Source organism: Ambystoma mexicanum, chromosome 3q (assembly GCF_040938575.1).
Source record: "Ambystoma mexicanum isolate Mex_15411 chromosome 3q, UKY_AmexF1_1, whole genome shotgun sequence".
In the NCBI taxonomy this organism is placed as follows: domain Eukaryota; kingdom Metazoa; phylum Chordata; class Amphibia; order Caudata; family Ambystomatidae; genus Ambystoma; species Ambystoma mexicanum.
This window is the reverse complement of record NC_090926.1, coordinates 1,163,779,453-1,163,801,239: the sequence shown is the minus strand read 5'-3', so window position 1 is coordinate 1,163,801,239 and position 21,787 is coordinate 1,163,779,453. Positions and strand designations below refer to the sequence as shown.

Genomic DNA, 21,787 nt, shown 5'->3' with positions numbered 1-21,787 from the left:
AAACAGGGTCATGATACACAGAAATGTGTATGCCGATGTCCTAAACAGATGTACTTCACATTTAAAAAAGTGTATGCTTGCCATTCCACACCACATTTGTTATCCTTATTTTCAAACAGCACAGGCAGACCTTTTGAAGGCTAGGCGACTTGTGCAGGTTACAAAAGCGCACAGTGCCTAAAGCAGCGACTAAATGTAGGCTGCACTTGGGAAATGAAGGCTGTGTAACAAAGTGCAGTAGCAAATGTATGGAAAAGTTATCAAAACCAAGAGAAACCACCACATGTGCCTCTTGCCAAAAGGGATCTCCACGAAAACAGTACCTCACATGTGTGGGTGCACTTACCTGGGCACCAAGGGAAAAGGCTAAATTACTGGTATACCAAAGGGTCTGGGAAGAGGACATTTTTAGGATTTTGGTCTTGTCGACAACCCACAGATTTGGCCCTGGGGTGTCGCAGCCACTAAGGAAAACAGGGAACCAGAGGCATTTCTGAAAAGAAGAACCCTGTGGGAATCAAAGATGTCTGAATTTCTCGAATTGCCCTAGAATGCATTACCCACAAGGCTCGGCAAAGTCAAAAATGTAGGGAAAAAAAAATAATCTTAGACATTTTCCACCAGGAAACTACCAAAACACACCGGCAACAACACATCATACCTTCCGACGTCCCCACAGGTGTCCCAACAGAAACAGTACCTCACACGTGTAGGTGCACTTACCTGGGCGCAAAGGGAAAAGGCTGAACCACTGGTACATCAAAGGGGCTTGGAAAACCACATTTTTACTGTATTCGGTCTTGTGGACAACCCACAGATGTGGGCCTGGGGAGATTCAGGCACTAAGGAAAAAGGGGAACCCCATGCATTTCTGAAAAGAAGAACCCTGTTGCAATCCAAAGAGGTCTGACTTTTGCAGATCGCCCTAGACTTTACCCACAAGGCCTGGCAAAGTCCAAAATGAAGGGAACAAACCCACAATTTTCAGACATTTTCCACCAGGAAAACACTGAAACACACTGGCAACACATCTTACCATCCCCCAGGTGTCCTGACGAAAATGGTAACTAAGATGTGTGGGTGCACTGACCTGGACGGAAAATAAAATAAATAAAAAGTGTTGACCGTCCACAAGTCCAGTGGCAGTCCCAGGGAGCCCCGTCAGAGTTCCTGTCCCTTCCCGGGGATCATCTACGCACCACAATAATTATCACATGATGAAAACTGATCGACAAAACAGTCTGACATGGGAATACATTTACGTCATTAAAAAAATGGGCACAAGTGACTGCCAAAATAAGTGGGGTATGAATTAAATTAAATTTAAACAAATGAATGCCTCTTAGATGTAAAAAGTGGTCAAACAAGAGTCCTCTCAATTTTTAGAATGATTCACTCAGGGCGACCCTGGACCTGCTAATACAGAGCGGTCTTCTAGTCTCAGGCGCGGAGCCCTCCTCTCGATCCTTTTCATTGTGGGATTGAAAGATCCTGAACACTGCCCAGTTCTTGGGGCCTCTTCTCCTTTGTTCCCACTGACCAAGATTAAATGGTTCCTGCACCCCATTTCCCATGGTTAACCCCGCTCCTGCAGCAGGAGGCAGACTAGAGCCACAGAAGGCTGCTCTTAGGGAAGTGACTGGGTTCTGGTTAGATCACGCTTTGGCTCCCGTACTCCCAGGGCTCTGCTCCTCCAGCTACCTGCCCCAATACCTCAACCTTCTCCAACATCTCACTCCCTCAAAGCTATGCACTGGATGGTCTGTTTTCTTAAGTGTCCCTCTTTCGATCTTGGGGGTCTCTGACCAAATATTATTACACTCCACACCACTCTCCACCAACTCCTCCCCTAGATCTTTAAAGAATCCCCAGTGCGGCGCCTCAATTCTTTCCCTCATCATCATCTTCATGTTCTTGGTGCGCTCTGACATTTCCCCTTAAATTTCCATCCTACTCCACTCTTCGACCAACAGCCTCTCTTTCCTCCATCGTCTGCACTTTTCGGTTCCATGTCTTTATAACCACAGCCTAAATAATGTCATACATTTTAAACTTACATTTTTTTATTTGGGGTTGTCCCCTCCCAATCCCCCCCGTTTCAACAGCCATTTTACCCTCCCTCAACCCCTTTTATTCAGGTGTCGTTTAAAATGTGAGTCGTTATTTTATTTCCGTTATTAACACTGCATGCCCCCCCCTATCTACTTATCCATATGTTGATCACCTCCCCCCCCACCCTTTGGGCATGCCTCATAACAGGCAGGGTCCTCTACTTCATCTCTCCCGCCTCCTGGCCCTTCCTTCTCCTCGCACACTGGCTCTCAAGCCCTCGCCTACTTTCCCCTCACAGGTGCCAGCATTCTGTTGCCTCTTGCACTCCTTTCCTGCTGTCCCCGCACTCTACATAATTTCTTCCAGTCCCCTTGTACCTTTCGGCCAGCTTCTCCTGTTCAACTCTCCAGCCAGCACCACATAACTCCTCCTCTTTATTCCACCTCCTACAGACTCAGCCCTGGAGGTTTTATAGGGCTGTGGACTCTACTGCCAGCCTCTCTCAGGACTCAAGTGTGCTAGATGGGACAGGGATTGACTGGCTCCAACTCTGGGGATGGTTTATTGTCTTAGTGTGGTCCTTTACCCGGGCAGTCGTTCTGGTTGATCAACCACAGCCCTACCGCCATCCGGCATCTCTGGATCGAGGGAACTTGTGAATCTCTGTTCTCCAAGTCTGACTTGCGAGTGTCTGCTGGGCCACACATTTAAGAACTATTTCTGCGGTCTTGGTGTCCCCAACTTACTCTTCAGGGCGGCAATTTATGGACTTCCAGTTCTGAGGTGTACCTTGGTGCTGCCGATTGAGCTCTCCATCTGGTGGTCAGATTGTGCCTGCCCTCAGGGTGGGCTCCCCTGACCCATCGGTTAGTAACTGTATGGAAGTGGAGGCCTTGTACGAGGTCTGGCCATTTCCTGGGCTAGGGCAGGTCTTGCTTTTTCCAATGGATAGAGTCACTAGAGGGAGCACAGTGTAAAGGCACGACCAGCAAGGCTGGTCTACTGGGTCAGTGTCTAGGTATGCGTCACACCTTACTCCCTCCATGCCCCATCTGCCTACCTACTGGGTGTCTGCAACTGTGGGTGTCTGTCGTGTAGACATTTCCTGATCCCTAGATCTTTCACTAATAGATTCATTAACCAGGGGAGTCTAAGGTTTCTTCCTCGAGCGAGGGGGGGGGCGGGGGGAAACGGAGCTCTGGTCAATGCCAATCTAACACCCAGTCAATGTCGCCTTTCTATCACGACAAACTTGTGGATTTCAGCCCACTGGGAGCCAGTTTAACTCTATAAATTACAGGAATGGTGATGCTGCAGATGATAGAGTAATGTAGGCTCCATTGTCCTTAAGCAAAAGAAAAGTGGTGATGGCTGGAAGGATTCAAATTAATCTTAACCTCTCCCTCATTGCTCCGGGCAACCCTCCAGACCCTTCCCGCTTGTGTTTTTCCATTGTACGCAGCAAGGCGCTACAAAAGTACTTGTCTAATCCCCTTCTGATGAACACCCCATAGTGGATTTTCATTGCATGCAAGGTGACGCTTTGGTTAAGAAGATCTTCCACTCTTTCATTTCTCACTTCTGCTGGGAAACGGATTATTGGTTTTAAATGGTTTGGCAATTTGAATTTGGCACTAGACGTTGCCTTAAATCCTTATTTTGGCTGTTTTACTGCGTTTTGTAGCATAGGACAGTGCACTACATTATCCGACGGATGCAACAAGTAACCCGCTAGGAGTTGTCCAGTTCCTTAGGAGAACTACGAAGGGAAATATGGCTTCCACAGCATGCAAAGTTGGTCAGAGCCTGGAACCTCTTGGACTGCTTGCTACCTCCATATGTAAATTTACGTAAACCTTGCAAGTTAAACCAATTACAGAACTAGATGCGTGCCCACATACAGACAAAAATAAACAGTCAGAACTTATTTTTATTTAATAAATAAAAAAAAACATGATCTCTTTGGCAGGTCCAACATTTCCAGTACAGGTGGACCAAGCAAACAAGATGGCATCCAGAATACATGCCACAAACCACCTCAACATCTGTCCATTTTTTAAGACATCGTGGCACTCTTAACCATCTTAGGTAGTGGAAGGAGATTAATATTGCACCAATGCAGAGAACCATCTGATGCCATCGCAGTCTCCTATTGGGCAAGAGTCAGAGGGAGTGGCCTTACACCCACCCTCATTGTACGCGATGGCCTCGAAAGCACAGTTCCAACATCTAGGCAATCCAGGGGTTATCTACCTGGCCTCCTGGAATACTGCCGTATCCCAGACTGCTGACCTCCCACAATGCATTGTGAATCACTGCCATTGTGAAGACAGCGGACCACGAGCAACAGATCAGTGAAACTCCCTCCAAAGCAGGAGCATTCGCAGCAATGATGGTTAAGAGCCTCTCCTGCTGGCAGCCCTGGACTAGCGTCTGATCTAGAAAAGGACTCGAGGAGAGGGTGCCTCTCCCACCTGGTTATTTTGCGTTTGGTATAGGAATCTCTTTGGATCTGCACATTTCTGCAGGGTCCAGGGTTGTTTGGGGGATTGCAGTGGTGGTGGAATGCAAGGCTGGGGATCCAGTTTCATCCCTGCAGGCCAGGTCTTGCAGAACGAAAGGGGCAAGGAACAGATGGAAAGACCCCACTACCAGGTACGTGTGCATGCGAGAAAACTCAGGAGCATGCAAGGGTATCCATCATTCGCTGGCCCCATGCACTACCAAGCATGGACAGATCAAGCGAGGAGTAGCAGCACATGTCCAGCAGAGCACATGCAAGCTTATATGCAAGCGTGATCTGTAGAAGACACTATAAAGAAGGTGTGTAAATGGGCCAGGCAGAACCAGTGGTGGTGGGCAACCAGATTTACGGCTATCATTTGCCACCGTGACGAGGCCCACCCAGCATTTCCATGCACTAATGTTTGGGGAAGTGCCCCGGACGTTTCAGGGCATGCATACTGCACGTGACCCTGCTCTGCTGCAGGATCGTCTGCCATGGCTGACGGTGCATACCCAGGAGTTAATTATTAATGAAGCACTGACCTACTATGTGGGCATACACTGAACTTCATGTCACAGCAGGGTCTGTCCAACACTCTTCTGCAGCATTGTATTGTATTTGGAAGGCACTTGGAGGGAAAGTTCACCCATATTTGCACAGTAGCTTCTGTCTGACGCTTGCGTCGGTGAGGGGGGAATACTGCGAAACCTTTTGAAAATGGTCTGCATACCTTGCCTTACCAAGCTTGGGCTACCACCTAACCGGCCCTATTGTTAAAATTGACAGAAGTATAAAAACTAAAAACTACCTGAAGTTCTCCATGGCCGGCATGGGTTCCAGTCAACCTTACTGGAGGGATATCATCACTTTCCAAGTCATGACCCTTTCTCACTTCCCAGCCTGAGGCCTCCTTCTCCAAGCTCTCGCCCCAAGTATCTGCTTTAGCCCAACACACACCTGTCCTTTCTGCAGCCTGCACTGGCCAGTCCTGCCCTCAGCAGCCATACCGATGGCTAGCTCACTTCCAGAATCCTACCTCTGGTGAAAACCCCAGAGCTAGCACTGGCATGGATGCGGCCATATTGGCATCACAGCGACTATTCTTACTGTGTTACAGTCGTAAGGGTTCGGAAGGAAAGTAGTAATCAGGCCAAGGACTCTCCCCCCTCCACCCCATGTTCTTCTAGGAGCTCCCGCATACAGTCTTCAGGATCAGCTACTTCATGTGTAACCAACATTCCCCTCCCCACACCCCTGAAAAATGGCAGTGTTATCAACTTGTCGAACGAGCTAGTCTCTGAAACAGGCTCTGCCATGTATGGTAACCCTAAATGTCTGCACCAGTAAAAGGCACAAAACTGGTCAGTTTTTCAACAGCTATTCAAAACAAATTGTTCAGAAATAAATAATTTCCAATTTCATGTTTCCATCTGCGGCCGGGTATTTTCAAACCGGGCCATTGTAAACAGAAATGCTGTAACACTGAGATGCGGGATCCTTCGAAGAGAACATTTCCCAGCTTAGAGTGCAATGGATTTCCCTCAATTTTGGTTGATGGGAAACTCTTTAAAATCTTTGGGTAGGCAGTCCATTCCATTTCCCTTCATTCATCGCTCATTTGTTGGCGAGTTTCAGAAGGTAGCAAGTCAAACAATGTGGCCTCAACGATGAGGCCACTGCGCTTCAGGGAAATGCACTCGCTGATCTCCAATGGCAGTACCTCAAGGGGGTTCCCTTTAAGCTCCAGCTTGGTCAGAAAGGTCAGGTTGCCCACCCGCGATGGTAGAGCGCCAATCTTGTTGTGCCCCACCTTCAAAGTTTTGAGCTTCCGGCAGAAGAAGAGTTCATTGGGTAGCACTTCAACACAATTGGCAGTGATGGCAAAATACTGGAGGTTCTGGAGGATGCCTACCTCTGGTGGCACTTCACGGATTTCATTGTTGGACAAGTCCAAGTGCCTGAGTTTGTTGCAAAGGAAAAGCTGAGGAGGGAGGACCACAATCTTGTTGCGGTTCAGGTAAAGTTGTTCCAACCCCTTGAGTTTCCGGATATGGTCTGGGATATAGGCTATGTGGTTGAACCAGAGCTTAAGGCAGGTCAACTTTCGGCAGTGCTGGAAACTAAGAATCTCTTCTATTGTGTGGAGATTGTTCTCCTTCAGGTCCAGCTCTTGGAGATTGGTCAAGCTAAAGACTGCATGGGGGATACGGTCCAGATCGCAGTGAATAAGCTCTAGTTCACGGAGAGCAATCAACTTCTTTAGGTTGTTCATGGTAACCAGCTTTGTGCCATCATTTTGTACACAAAGCTTCTGGAGATGTGTCCCCACGTCCGTGATGGTAGGTGGAATTTTGGACAGGTTGCTTTTCAGGGCGAGCACCTTGAGATTCTTTAACTCCCGAAGACTTTCAAGAGACACTGTTTTTGAGAGATCTTGTGATAGAAATCCCATTAGGTGAAGCTCTTCAAGGCTTCGAAGATTGTAAATCCACAGAGGGATCTCCTTGATGTCATCAAACTTCACCCGGACCACTTTGAGGTGTTCCCTCAGATAAGTCAAGGACGCATACTGGAGCTTCACTGGACAATTATACAAGTCTAGCTCTTCTAGACTCACTAGTTTGGAGATCAAAGGTGGGATTGTAACATCGCGAATCATCTCCAGCTTCAGAGCCTCTATTTCAGTGACTTCAAAGATGGTTTCTGGGAGACCCGAGAGCTTGAAAAGGTGAAGTTCCAGACGGTTCTGTGGGTTCTTCTGTAGTTTCTGTTGGAGCTTTTCCACTGTCCACTCATGGTTCAAGTTGAGCTGCATTAGCTTATTCTCACTGACTTCAGACAAGAAAACAGCAAAACGCTTGGAGTACAGAGAGTCGTACTGGTCAATCAGATGCAACATGAAGGCAAAGTCATTCTTTACATCAGGGATATCACTGATCCCGGTCTCCTCCCTAACATACTTAAACGAGTATTCCTTCAGTGGCCGGTGGAAGAGCCAGTAGAGAGTATAGACACAGGTTAGGCCATATATTCCCAGGAAGCAAATGTACGTTATGGACAACTTGGAGAAGAGATGGGCTTTGGTATGATTGCAGCAGAAGCTGTCGTATCCGGTCATGTCTTCCATTTTGATATTACAAGGCACAATGAAATGGATGTTCCCTACCAGAACCGCATTGTAGATGGTGATCAGGCCAAACTTGAAAGCCTTCAGAAAGGTCTGCCTCATGTACATGGAGTAGAGGATGTCACCCTCCTCCACATGGATGCGGAACTTCTTCACTTTCTCGAACAGGGCCTTGGCTTGCTCGCCCTCCTTTTTGTCCAGCAGGCTAGATGTGGAGGACTCGGCAACAATTTTATCAGGGATTGGGGCAACAGTGGGAGATTTGATGGGGCTGGACTCAATCGTCTCATCGAGGTTGCCTGGTTTGAAGTCCTTCTCAAGGTCCATTTGGTTGACCTTCTCCTGGTTTTCCCCAGACACTTCGGAGAGCGCCCGGGTTGTCCAGGGTGAATCAAAGCACTTGCCAAGGATGGAGATGAAATGCTCTATCTTTGAGCTGGTCCCTGGGAATTTGAACCAGAAGTTGCCACAGATCATGAAGATCAAGGTGTGAATGACCACCAGGTAGGGGAAGTACTTGGCATACCAGTGCAGGGCGGTCTCATAGCACATCTGGTTGATAAAGCTGTACTGCTGCAGGTCCAGGTTGTTCTTCAGCCCGTTCATTTCCCGTGCCTCTGCCTTCGTTGAGGTTCGATTAGAGACATCCACTGCCCGCTGGGCAAACTCTTCACAGTTAATATCCGAAACAACATCTGCCGAGACGTGGTTAGGGAGGCAGATAATTTTGTCTTGCGTCACCTACAGTCCGAGAGAAAAAGAAAAAAAGATTGTGAATACAAATTTTTATTTACATATAATCCTTACATCATTAAATGCATTAGGCACACAAACTGTACATCACAAATCTGGATAGGATCGATTAAAGGATAACATGCCCGCACTTAGAAGAAACGTGAATGCTAACATGTGCCACACCTAGAGTTGTGAATGACGGCCTGTGTGGCGCTCGGATGGAGTTGTGAATGTTAGCATGCCCACAAATGGACGGGTCTCTGGACACTGGCCTGCGCCGCATCTGGGTGGGAGTGTGAGTGTTGGCATGACCACGCCTGGATGGAGTCCTGGGCGTTGGCCTGCGCTCAGATGGAGTTGTGAATGTTAGCATGCCCACAACTGGACAGGTCTCTGGACATTGGCCTGCGCCGCGTCTGGGTGGGAGTGAGTGTTGGCATGACCACGCCTGGATGGAGTCCTGGGCGTTGGCCTGCGCCGCGTCTGGATGGGAATGTGGAGGCCGACAGGTGCCGCACTCGGACAGAGCTGTGAATGTTAGCATGGTAAAGGTCAGGTAACCCACTAACCAATATAAGCTCAAACTCTGCATACTTATCTCACTCAAAAAACTCTCACAACCATCTCTCGCACAACAAGCCGCACGCACTTCACAACACTGCAACAACACATAAACCGGAACAGCAGCACACACGGACTGACTCCGATCAGATACCCGCACCAAAGCTCAGCACCTGGTGTATACAGAGTTGATGCTGCCAACAAAACACCACTCCTCTCACTATCCTACTCCCTCCTTCACCTTACTAACCCATCCCACCTTTCTCGTTTACAGATCCGCCTGAGCACCTGGGGACCAATTCCATTGGTGACGGTGCGCGGTACAAATACCTTTAACATTTAACAAATCTTCAAGCCGAGTGGCAGATCTGTTGCAATGCCTTCAAGACCATGGAAATGACCAAAGGACAGGCGTGCGGTAGTAAGAACAGCAACACTAAATCATAAAACCACCACAATAACGCCAGGGGTACAACATTCCCAAAAATATAAATACATGCCTCTAATGAAGATTCACAAAGTTGCATGAACACAAGGAACGCGGACATGGCAATGAAGCAAACTTTTCCAGGGATACTCTGTGTAACTGATCTTATTTTTGCTAAGGGGGTCGAGTGGGAGTGATCCAAGGGGGTTGAGGGGGAGTGGCCCAGATGGTGCTCGGTCAAGTGGACAGCTCGACTTCAAACCATTGACCTGGAAAATACGAGCCGAGCCCACCTTCTTGCCAATGTTTCCGTTGAGCAGGTCGGTCTTCCTTGCATGCCAAACCCTCCACACAAGACACACTTTAACCTCCATACGCTGCATCATTCCCCTTCCTTATGCAGCCCTTTAACCTCTACCCTCTCCTCACTGTGCAATCAGCCGAAGCAGATGTGTAATAAATTGGAAGGGTGTTTAAGCAATTCCTTTCAGACATGAACGCAGTTTGTGGCTTCTGCCGGTGTAAAGACACAAAAAGGAGAAAAGTAGGTCTAAGATCACGGTTTCGTGGAACGGACAGAGCTCCAGCGTACCCATTTGCGCATGGGCCGCAGAAACGAGGTCACAGAAGCTTTAACGGAGGATAACAAGCATAGTGGAGAGAGCCACGGCGGGATGAGGCGGCAGCCATGACAGGGCCACCAGAATCCAAATCAGGCTGAGGCATCCTAAGCCGCTCACCGATTCCCTGCCTAAAAAAGATAATTTATTGCGGGCAGGCTCAACACATGCTGCAAATCCAAAAGCCACACATGAGTCCACACAGGTTTGCCCACTTGCTCCATCATTGCTTCAACTGCACGTGGGTGCTGGGTATAAAACTGAGTGGGGTTGGGGGTGGGGGAGCGAGAGAGTTTATGGATAGGGAGGCAGCGTGAAGGGAGGGTGAGCAAGCAGGAGCAAGGCTGCAGGAGGGAGAGGAAGATCTTGGAGAAGGGCAAGACCAGAAAGTGGAAGAAAGCGATCGAAGGAGACTGTTGCGGGCGGGAAATAGGGAGGTCTACAGAGCAAGGTGGTAGAGGTAGGGAATATAGCCAAAAGGGAGAACTGCCCATGTTAAGAGGGACAGAGTGCTGTGGCAAGGAATGCAAAATCAGTGGCTTGCAAGTTTGGGAGACGCCATGTTACCAGGATGAGTGTAGTTTTAAGCATTGATGACTTCTGTGTAAAGACTGGGCTTTAGGATTGGGCCCTACCAGGGAGACTAGCTAACCAGGAGCCATATCTGGTGGGACTGGCAAGCCCCAGCCCGAGTACCATAAGACTTGCCCAGTGATTCCAAGTCAAACAGGAGGCTTCCCTTGAGGAACCACACCAACGAGTACTGTAAAAATCTCCAGCGTGAAGGCTTTGTGGGATGTTGGACACAGTCACTGTAAACCGAAGTCGAGAACATGTCCAGAGATGCAGAGCCTGTGATTTGCTATTGAACTCCTGGGAGGGCCGAGCCTATGGTGGGCTCTGGCGAAATCAGAGACAGTAAGAGGACTTGCGATAGATCTGACCCAGCAAGCAGCTCTATGCATGAAATGTAACCCCCCCTACCCACTTACCCCTCACTCATGCCCTCCTCCCCATGTACTGGTGGGGGCCATCATTACAACCTGTCAGTGACCCCAGGACCCTCAGGGAAGCATTAGACTTCCTGGCAAGTCAAGTCAGTGACCATAGCCTAAGAGGGATTACCTTTGCCAGGACTAGCGAAGAGCCCAAAGGGCCTGGGGTTCACCAATCATATATAGAGGGTCTCAGGAAGCAAGACGCCACAGAACTGAGACAGACTGTTTCTACTTCCAGGAGAAATCCATCCTGACCATGAACGGTCATGAAACCGTGTTCTAGAGTAGGGTTGCCAGATGACTCCATGCCAGGAGGGACAATACGTCCAGTCCTAGGCTTTCACTTCAACTTCCTGCTGGAAGTTGGAGGGTTTCAATTGAATAAAAATGACTAAAGTAAGAGTAAAGCCCAGGAATGGAGTAGGGAGTCCCTCATGACATGGAGTTATCTGGCAACCCTAATACAGGCAGGGTCGTACTGGGCCATAAAATTGTTTCGGGCACCAATGAAAACGTGGCCCACAATTGCAAATGGCTATTCATTTTGTGAAACTGTTTGAATTGAACCCAAGGAGGAGTTTTCTGATAAAATGTGATGCAGGCTGTGCATTTGTAAGAATATTTATTCTGCAACACTGGTCAAAACTACTGGCCGCATAGTGAAGTCACTCAAACTGGCCAAAATAGTGCCCTACACGCACACATTGTGTTTTTGGTTCGGCCATGGGCCTATTGCTCTTTAGGCCAGTCCGAGCCCCAATATAGAGGCTGGTAGTTAACTATGTAAACAGTTCCTTACACACCCAGCTCCCTCTAACATACATACTCAGCTAAGAGGAAGCATTCACTCTGGGATTCACCTTTACTACAGCCACAGGGGCTTGCTCACAAGCTTTATTAAAACAGACACTTTGGTTTAAAATCGTTTTTTGATCCTACATTCTGTGACAACTCAGATCATTTGCCTTCCATCCCCACCCAATGACCCATTGCTTTTGGGAAGCGGGCGGCTCCTGCGAGGTTGCTGTGGCTGCATGCACAGGTGCAGCATGGTTTGTATGCACTGGCAGGTAGATTGATAACTACAGGCTTCATTAGATGTTTCCAGATGAAGGGCTGAGTTGAACATACTTAGTGTAGTCCTAGATTTTAAGGGAACAGCATCAATCACAAGGCCATCTAAACTTAACTCCCATCTTAGACAAACACTGTTCCCTCAGCATTCATGAAGCAGAACTGGCAGTATGAGAGGAAATGTAATGTAATGGGCATTTGTATAGAGTCTAATTCCATTGTATTGCCTTAAAGCATTGTAGATGAATGCCCTTGGAGGACCCAAGTCCAAGGTATGAGAGATTGGTCAGAGAAGTTTAGCATGCCTGTGTGCTTTTTACCCAGTAAGGAGTAGGTAGGGGTGGCTAAGTCCCTGCTAGCGTCCCATGTAGAACTGGCTTGTGGATGGATGCTGTGGAGGCTGTCGAGAGGGTATCCAAGTCAAGGAAACAAACGTGTCCAGCTAGCCCACATTTTTATTGTGGGACGTAATTGTAATGGGTTATTTATAACATGCTTCATATCCAGAGGTTTCTAAGCACGGACCTGTGTTGCTTTGCGCCATCTTGCTTCCAAGACTAACGCGTTACCCCTGAGCTATCCTCCCAAGGCATAGCTGTAATCTAGTGGCAGAGGTGATGTTCGATATGAGATCAAGTAGTGGGTGATTGCAGATGTGTGCGGGTGGGTGGGTCTCCGTGCCTTGGAGGGATACAGTCGCCTTCCATCGAGATGGAGTGCAATATGTACCCATGAGTTACCGCTGATCACTTGTTTCATTCACAGAATGCAGGCCCCGTCATGCGGGTCTACTGCTGGAGCATGCTCTGTACTGTCATGGAGTCTCCTCATGACGCATCAATGCCCCAAGCCCTCACATCCAAACCTAACTCAGTTCACCCAAGAGGCAGATTAGGTCAGTCAAGATGCAGGTGGAAAGAGCACTAGAGAAGGGCTTAGTTGCCCCACCTGATGTTAGAAACCCAATCACCTTCCCTGACAAGTATGGAACGTATACCTAGATGTTCCCTGTAAGCCTATCCCCTTCCCAAGTAAGTTTTTGTAGTCTGCAATGTAGGTTGACATCAATGACGATGAGTTTTAACTATAAATGTTAGTTTTTTATGAAATACATTGAGTGTGAAGAGTTGTTGATGCTCGTTGTACTCCCGGTTTTAGATAATTGATATTAAAACAGATGCACTTTGCCAACTCCCTGAGTCAGTTGGATTATTGATGTTTAAGTATATTCTGCATCTCCATCCATCTCAAAGTATTGCTACCTTGTCTTAAAGGGCTGGGTTGGAAGCCCCAGTTCAAATCAAATACTTGCATGTCTAGTGCTCGCTGGAAGGAGACCTTTTCTCTTTCATGAGTTTAACATAGCCAGCATCAGCTCAAAAACAATGTGCGGCGTCTCCGTATACAACTCAGCTGGCAAACAAGCTGGACATTTCCCTACATTTAGTTGAGGCACTGCTCCCTTCAGATCATCCACAGTCAGATCTGTATCCAATTTTAATCGCTTTTATGCTCGATTCTCTTTAAGTTGCATCTCTCAATGTAATCTCCAATATGGTTTCCATCCATCTTCACCTCTGTAGTATATAGCTTCTTATAATATTCTCTGAACTTTATTTATCTTTCTGTTCATATGTAGGCACACCAGACATTCCGTCAATTGCTCAGATCTATTTGCCATTGTCCATAATGCTTAGTTTATGTGCCAATAGACTATCACACTTTTCACCCTCTTCATAGTAGTTGCATCTTGTCCTGAATGGCTGCCTGTTTTCTCCCCGACTATTTCCTCTAATTTGTTTTTAAGCCCCAAAGCAGCTTTTAGATCCACCGACAGACTAGCAGAGCAACTCATTTGCATTTCCATTTGATTCATTTCTTCACTCCGTTCCTTTGACTCTTCCTCCCTCATCCTTTTCTTCTTACTCGATAGGCCAATCCTCATATGGCATTTAAAGGCCTCCCAGACAGACTCCACTGACGACTCCTCTGACCAATTCTTTCCTACAAAAAGGTTTGCTTCTTTTACCATTTTGTCTAATGTCTCTGCATCGTCAAGCAGGGTCACATTCATTTCCCACAGGTTTGTTTTAGGCATAGCGAAAGATAACGACACCTCAGACACTGGTGCCTGATCAGTAATCAAAACTGTATCAATATCACCCTTTTTATAATTCTGTGCACACAAACCAGGTGTTAGAATCATATCTATGCAGGAATATGTTTTATGTCGACCAGAATGAAATGTGTAGCCCTTTCCTTGTGGGTGATCTAGTCTCCAGGCATCTTGCAGCTTGAACACATCCTTTAGATTGACCAAGTACTCGCGCTTTTCCTCGGTTTCAGAAATAAGGTACCATCGCTCCTATCATTTAATACGTTCAAAGCAACACTGACATCTCCCCCATTGCAATGTATGTCTGCCCTAAATTCTACAGAAACTGTGCCAGATTTACAATGAAAGTGCCATTGCCTCCGTTTGGTGCATAACTGTACATTACATTTTGTATTCTCATTGCGACACATAAAATTCTTCCATCATTGTCCCTTTTACATGCAATTTCAGACAGTAGGTTTTTCTGCACTAATGTACAAACCCCTCTTGAACTTGACAAATGGTGAACAAAATACCTTGCCCACCCAAACTTGTTTAATCTTTTCAGCTTCTGTTTCAACTAAATGAGTCTCGTGTATTAGTGCTAGAACTGTCCCCGGCTCATTCAGACCATCCAAAATCCTCTTGTTTGCACGCTTTGCTCCATTCACATTCCAAGAGACCACCTTTATGCAACCTTTAACTGCATTTACCATAGCAGTATTAAATGAACCCCACTCTGTGAAGGAACATGAACACACCACATACTCGCAGTTAAGCAAGAAGGTAGCAGGCACCCCTCTCTCAAAAGTGGTTTTTACCCACTGAAAGAGTCCGCAGCCATTGCTTTTTGCTCACTGTACTTTTCACAAAGGAGGAATAACCATTTGCGTATCAGTCTTTGTCTCCGCCCACAGGGGCAATCCAGCACCAAATGCCAGGCAAACCTTGTTTGAACAAGAGTACCAACAGCAACCCCCCAGACACGTGTTTGTGCCTTGCTGGGACTCATCAGTGAGGTGGCTGCGGACGCTCAGTGGGTAAAACCACATAACAGCTCATCATGCCATGTTCTTTCTAGAGAGGGGCACCTGCTACCTTTTTTTGTTGTTGCAAACCAACACTTAACCCACACACTAACACAACTTGGTATTGCCGAACCTAAGGTAGCACACTCCCGTTCTCCCAATAATTAGAAAACCAGACCCCTATCTCCCCATCAATTCTAATCCAATTAGTCATTTCCACTTTGCATTCAAATAGTAGAACAAGGTTTTAATTAACCTGCCTAACCAGCCCATATTGATTCTCAAACCTTCAGCGTACCTTTGCTAGCCAACACACACTCTCCAGCTCTGAGTGTTAATGGTTTGTGAGCCCCACAGTGCTTAAAAAGTACACAACTAAATGATTTACACCACACTAACAGAAGATAGCTGTGCAATCAGTAACAACTTGGCACTTAAAATGATCACACCGGTTTATGATTCCCCGCCCCCAGGGTGGACGTGAATACTCTACTAGTCACCTATTGGACTTTCTGTTGGTGTGCCCATTCAATTTCACACATCATTCCCCTTCCTGCAATTACAGGAGTTGGCAGCTACACGGTTAGCCTGTATGGCATCATTCCACGTACTACAATGACCATAGTCGTCATCTGGCCATTAGTCACATTATGCATAAGAAACAGTTAACTGTTGTCAAAGGAAGCGCGTTTGTGAGGGTGATGACAGTAGCCACGGGCGACAAGCGTCTGGCTCAACCAGATCATCATGTGAAAAAAAATATACATTTTCATTTTTCCTTGAAGGGCGCACTAAACTCTAGGGCATCAAAGCCATTAAGTGCTAATTGAATTGGAGTAGCCCAGTGGAGTGTGGGAATTCCCAATGTGGTTCAGGAATTACCGCAGATTGCCCTCAATCATGAAATCGTGGCCATCATATCACAGAATAGAACATGGCTTCCCTTCCACAAGGCTGCTTCCCTGCTAAAACTCACCTTAAAAAAGATATTTTCCAAGATTGTACCCATGAAGGCACGAATAAACTTAAGGTGAAAATCCAACGTATCTCCACACAGAGAGTGGCGGCCAGAAAAGGCAGCATGTAATCCATTTGGGTACTCTGAAACCTGAGGGAGGGATGAGAACCCGCAAGCCAGATACAGCCTCGCACTATGGTCCTGTCCAGAGAGGTCTCCCTATATAACCCATAGCCTCAAATGCAAGAGAAACATTCTCACAACCCGACCAGTGGCCCCCCGCCAGACTCACGCTATATAGTCTAATTTGTAGCGCGTACTGTTCACTCACCTTACGGGGGCCCGCTGCAACGCCTCACTCCATCCCTCCCGCACCAACATCCATGCTGGCCTATTACATCTGTATCAGCCAGTTATTCCTGCAATTCTGCTTCCACATAACCCATACTGCCGTCTTCCGCATCTCTGTACCATTTCTTATTAGAGGAAAGGCCCTACACACCCCACGTGATTCACTCCCACGTTCACACAGCAATTTCATCCCGTGCTTGTTACGAAATTCTCTCTAGCAGTTAACTGTAAATAATTAATGCATAACTGTTAAAACACAATTGCACCTAAAAAGTTCATATTAAGTCTTCCTATTAAATCTAGATAGTAACATATTGCATATTATTCACTGATCCACACCTGAACGATTTATTATGCAAACAGCAAAAACCCACAAAGTTAATCTTGATCGATCCTTGATTTTCCTGCATTTGTCAGCCAAAGTTCAGCTGCGGCAGCGTCAAATGTGGATCTCGCGCCTCTGTCCATATAAACCTTCAGAACTGCTGGTTTCACGAACATCGCTTTGAAATTCTTCTCCAATACCAACGCCTTTGCTTCTTTGGGAGCCTTCCTTTTCTCCACAATGGACCGCATTACGAGTCCGGCGGTAACGAGCTGGAAAAACAGGCAGGTTACCGCCGGACTCGTATTACCATTCCGCCTCCGTGATTCCCGGAATTACGACCCCGGTGACCTGGGAATTCCAGAGGCAGAATTCTGTAAGTCCTCATTCCCATGGAGTCCGATAGGACTCCATGGGGATGGGTACTATGGAAACACCGCCCACCTGCAGGACTCTCAATCAGCCAGTCCGGAAAGAACGGTGGCAGCGGTTTTACCACCACCGTTCTTTCCGGACCGGCAGGAATGTCCTTTGGGTAGTCTGGGAAAATGGACAGCAGGTGTCCACCATACATTAGTTTCCTTTCATCCTTTGAAGCCTTTAGGATCCTTTCCTTGACACTTACTTTAGTGAGCGCCCGAATAATCTGTCTTGGTTTATCAGTCATAACCTTGCCAGCTCTGTAGCAGGAATCCAGATCAGGACTCGCAATCTTCTTTCCCAGTACATCTGCTAGAACCACCAAGACCCGGAAAATCAGATCTTTATCTAATTCAGCATCTTCCAGTAGTCCCAGCAGGCGAAGGCTACGATTTCTTCTTTCCAGCTCAAGGCTCATTCCTTTTCTTAAGGTTTGAAACTTCAGACCTCACATCTTTGTAGGTCCTGTAGCTTCCTGCCACTTCTGTAACCAAAGCTGTATTATCAGACTCCACCTTTCCAGCTGAAGACGCCAGGTGGTTGACCTTTGAAGTCAGCTCAGTCGGGGAAAACTTCACCTCACTCACATCTTGTGAACCCTTCAGCAAGAGAGCATAAATATCACTATGCCAGGCATTTCTTCCAAGTCATCATGTTGTCTAGTTATTTGTCGGGACAGGATTCTGTGGCACCTCCATCTCCTTTTTCTTCACAGCACTCCAACGCCTAGATCGACCAACTGGAGAGGGAGAAGGAGCTGTTGGCTCAAACTGCTGCCAGATCGGCAGACATTCCAGAATCCCTGAGACTAGAAAGCACAGGCTCAGAGTCTTCACTGGAGCCATAGAGAGCGAGAAGTGCTGCGGGATCCAGTTGAGTGAAGTGCTGGCTAGAATCCTGTTTCTCCCCTACAAGTGAAGCTCTGCTCAGTACCCGAGTTCCAAGCAGGCTGAACAAAACCCATTAAACAGTTTGTTGTGACACATCTAGATTGGTGAGGGGAGTAACTCCGTGTTGAGGGTAGCCTCTCAATAAACAGTTACTAATTGGGGGTTGGTGCCGGGATTTGGCTGCCTATTTTGGACTCATGACAAGTGCATTGTGACAGACTATACATTCTGATGTAATTGCATTGAGGTCATCTTTGCTTTGTTAAAGTGCTGCGATGACTTGAGCCCAAGTTTCAGGGAGGTGTATAGGTGTAAAATTAGGATTGGGTCGTTTTGATTTGGCATGGATTGTGGAAAGCTCGTAGGAATAGAGCACACAGCATTTGTGTTACTGTGAAGAAAGGTACACAGCTGCAAAAGGCACTTTTTAAACTAGGTGCTTTTGAAGTAGATGACGCCTGGAAACATCGCGTCACCAAACTGTTCATTCGTGGAGTGTGGGCAGAGGTGGAGGAGGGGAACTGGCAAGCTAAAAGGATACAAGAGATTACATCAGAAGGAATTGACATTTGTCTTGAAGGTGGGAGGTTGCACAAAGCACTAGAGCCATTTTACATGACCCAAACACTGACGGCTCATTCATATTTGCAATTAGCTGATGAGCGGTTGTAAATAAAATACCAATGTATTTAGTCAAACTGAGGCCCTAAAAAGGCTCAGCACTCATGTGAACAAGAATGAGAAATGGCAACAGAACCACATTTTGGAGGTGAAACATGAAAGTCTCAGAACTGCAAAAAAATGAGTTAATACCCCATTTGCAAGCCAATGCAGAGCGTGAAACAGTTTGCTACACTCCAGCACACCTATAGGGAGTGTGCAGAAACTGACCTACATTCAAGGTAAATTTCATGAACAGACTGTTCATTGTAGTGCATTGCTGGATGAAATGGGGGCCTCCAAGCAAATCAATATGAGAATAAGCCAGTTAATTATTAATGGGGTGGGCTCCCAGAATGAATTTGATCAGTTGCACCAAGATTTAATGGTTTTAAAACAGAAAAAGCAACTGGTGAAAGAAAAAGAAAGCTGATCCTCTAAACGGAGGATAGCACAGGGCCAGCGTGCTTGTCTTGGAAGCAAGACCACGCAGAGCAAGGGAGGTTCAAATCCCGGATCCGCGCTTAGAAATTCTGGTATTAAGCGAGTTATAAAAAAACAATTAATATAAAATAGCTGGACAATCGCGCCGTGTTACAAAAAGTAAAACAATTGAAGATTGATACAGAAACAGTTTTAGGAACTCGCCAAAGTGAGGGAAGAAAATACAGAGCCTCTAGCATTTGAGGTGCGCAGAATATGACCCAGCTCAGACAGCCCATGATAGAGATGCCCAGGAAAAAGATGCTCTCCAGTAAGAGGTACAGGCAAAGGAGGAATAGATTGATGGGGCAAAGAAGCATACTTTATGCCAGCAAAACATCAGTGTAAGAGATAAAGGTTAGGCTCTCTGGTTACCAGAAGAAAATCTGGACAGAAAATGAAAAATTAATTGAAGTTAGGAAATACAAACAGGCTCTGAGGCACCCTGACCAATCAGGGCATGGGACAAGGCCCACTCCTCGAGGTGAGGTGCCTATCCCATGGGGGGGCTCTGCCCAATCATTTGCAACCTCCCAGGAACAAATGGGAACAGACCTCATGCATGCCACTGATCAAGAACAGGGGAACATGAGGCAGTTGTACTTACCCAGGTTTAGCAGCCCAACTGATAGGACAATCCTCATCTGATCCCGATGAGTACTTACCTCTACAATACAGAAGGGAAGGGGGCCGGGCCAGCGACTAAAAGGAATACTGTTAAGTACTTCAGACCATGAAAACTCCTATGATGAGAAAGTCAGGGAGCTAGATGGCCAACGATGAGACTACAAAGACCACCTTACTTCGCTGAAGGAGAAAAGCTAAAGCCAGACCCATAGCCTAGGAAAGGCATTCCAAAAACCTCTGTAAATTCAGGGGAAGGTAGGGGGGAGGGGGGTGATTCCCCAGACTCCCTGGAAGGAGGCATGAGGAGACTGTATTCCATCCTGTGCCAAAAAGGGACTACAGTGGAGGATTCACAGCGGCACAGGCAAGAGGAGTCCAGACCCAGTAGTTCTGGGAGACATTGCCAGTCTTGAAGAGATAACGAGCGCCTAGAAGATAGGCATGGGATGGAGCACCAGTAGCAGCTCCGAGTCAGAAGGCGAATGGACTCCGGTGCAGAAGAAAGACAGGGAAACAGAGCAAGGGGTTTTGTGAAAACCCAATAAGACAGATCAAGGCCACAACAAGCTTCCTGACCCCATACCACAAGAATGGCAAGTATTCGGTGGGGAGGATCAGGTGCGTAGGCAGTTTGTGCAGGGGCTAACGCATGCATTTGCTCAGATATCCCGGCGAGTGAACAAACATAGTAGGGAGTTCGTGACCACTTATTTCCTTGAGTTCCCCAAATACAAAACTCAGCTGATATGCAATTTCCATGAACACAGGACCCTGGCTTGGGTAATTGAACTAGCCACCAGGATCTAAGAGGTCTAGATGCCCACTGGGAATAAAAACAAACTGAAGACATCTAACCCGCCCGCTGCTGCAAAGGTGGCTCCCTCGGACCTCGAGACGGGGGGGGGCCGTAAAAATAACCCTCCTGCCAACAAGCAAAATAAAAGACAGAAGGGACGCACCACCCCGGCCAAACAGAATGGTAGTATGGCAGGGACACAGAACAATGAGCCCTCAAACACTGCCACCTATGTAAGCCCTAGTTACAAGGGTACCAAGCCAATTCTGGGGTATGTATATACACTCCCCTGGCTGGGGGGACAAGGGGGGCAAACAATGAGGCAAGTACTGCCCCAGGAAACTTGACTCAGGATAGAAGTATCACTCCACCTCCCAACCTGAACTTCTTCCCCCCAGATATCCCCCGAACCAGAACTTGCAAAATAATCCTCCTCTCCTCAGTTCTAGACAGAAGAGAGATTCAGGATGGAGAATTATGGTGGAAATTTTCAGTACCCGAGCTATTTCAGGAGATGGAACACTTACCGTTTTTGGGAGCAGCAGAGGCAGGACTAGAGGCCTGCCTACAACCCACAAAAGGTCTTGCAGCTGGAGCAACAGGCCCAGCAACTGACCAATGACCTGGGGTGAATGCCGAGGGCTCTGTTCAACCCTCAACTTCACCCTGCTTCCCTGAATTCCCCAACACTCAGCACTAATGCCCCAGTGGGGAAATGATTGGAGGAAACGTCTGACAAACCACAGGTTCCTGAGGAGGTGGCCCGGATGGAGGGGAGATGCCAAGCACTAGACTAAGCTTCCTTTATCACCAAGAAAGAGCCCCTAGAAAGCTCTGAAACAGACTCTTCTACCCCCAGAAAGTTAGAACCCAAAGGGTGAGTAGCAGAGACCAAAGAAAAACCCACTTTACGGAGGAACTCCGGGTTATCCCCTTTGAAGGAGGCGAGTCTCCGGAGGATTCAGGTAAGCAAACCTCTTTCAGAAACGGGGGAATCCTTCCCAAAGAATAATGAGTCCCAAAAGACCCTGAGTGGACAGGATAATACTGGAAC

At 47.2% G+C, this 21,787-nt stretch overlaps 1 protein-coding gene across 1 annotated transcript in view; it reads right to left on the bottom strand.

The window, feature by feature from the left end:
* Positions 1–3,964: 3,964 nt before the first annotated feature.
* The window catches only part of LOC138447701 (volume-regulated anion channel subunit LRRC8E-like), a 291,534-nt gene continuing 273,711 nt past the window's right edge, over positions 3,965–21,787 (bottom strand). The window contains exon 3 of the mRNA XM_069603990.1: positions 3,965–8,426. Within this exon, the coding sequence (XP_069460091.1) occupies positions 6,162–8,426 (2,265 nt within the window). The 3' untranslated portion in view covers positions 3,965–6,161. The remainder of the gene's footprint in view (positions 8,427–21,787) is intronic.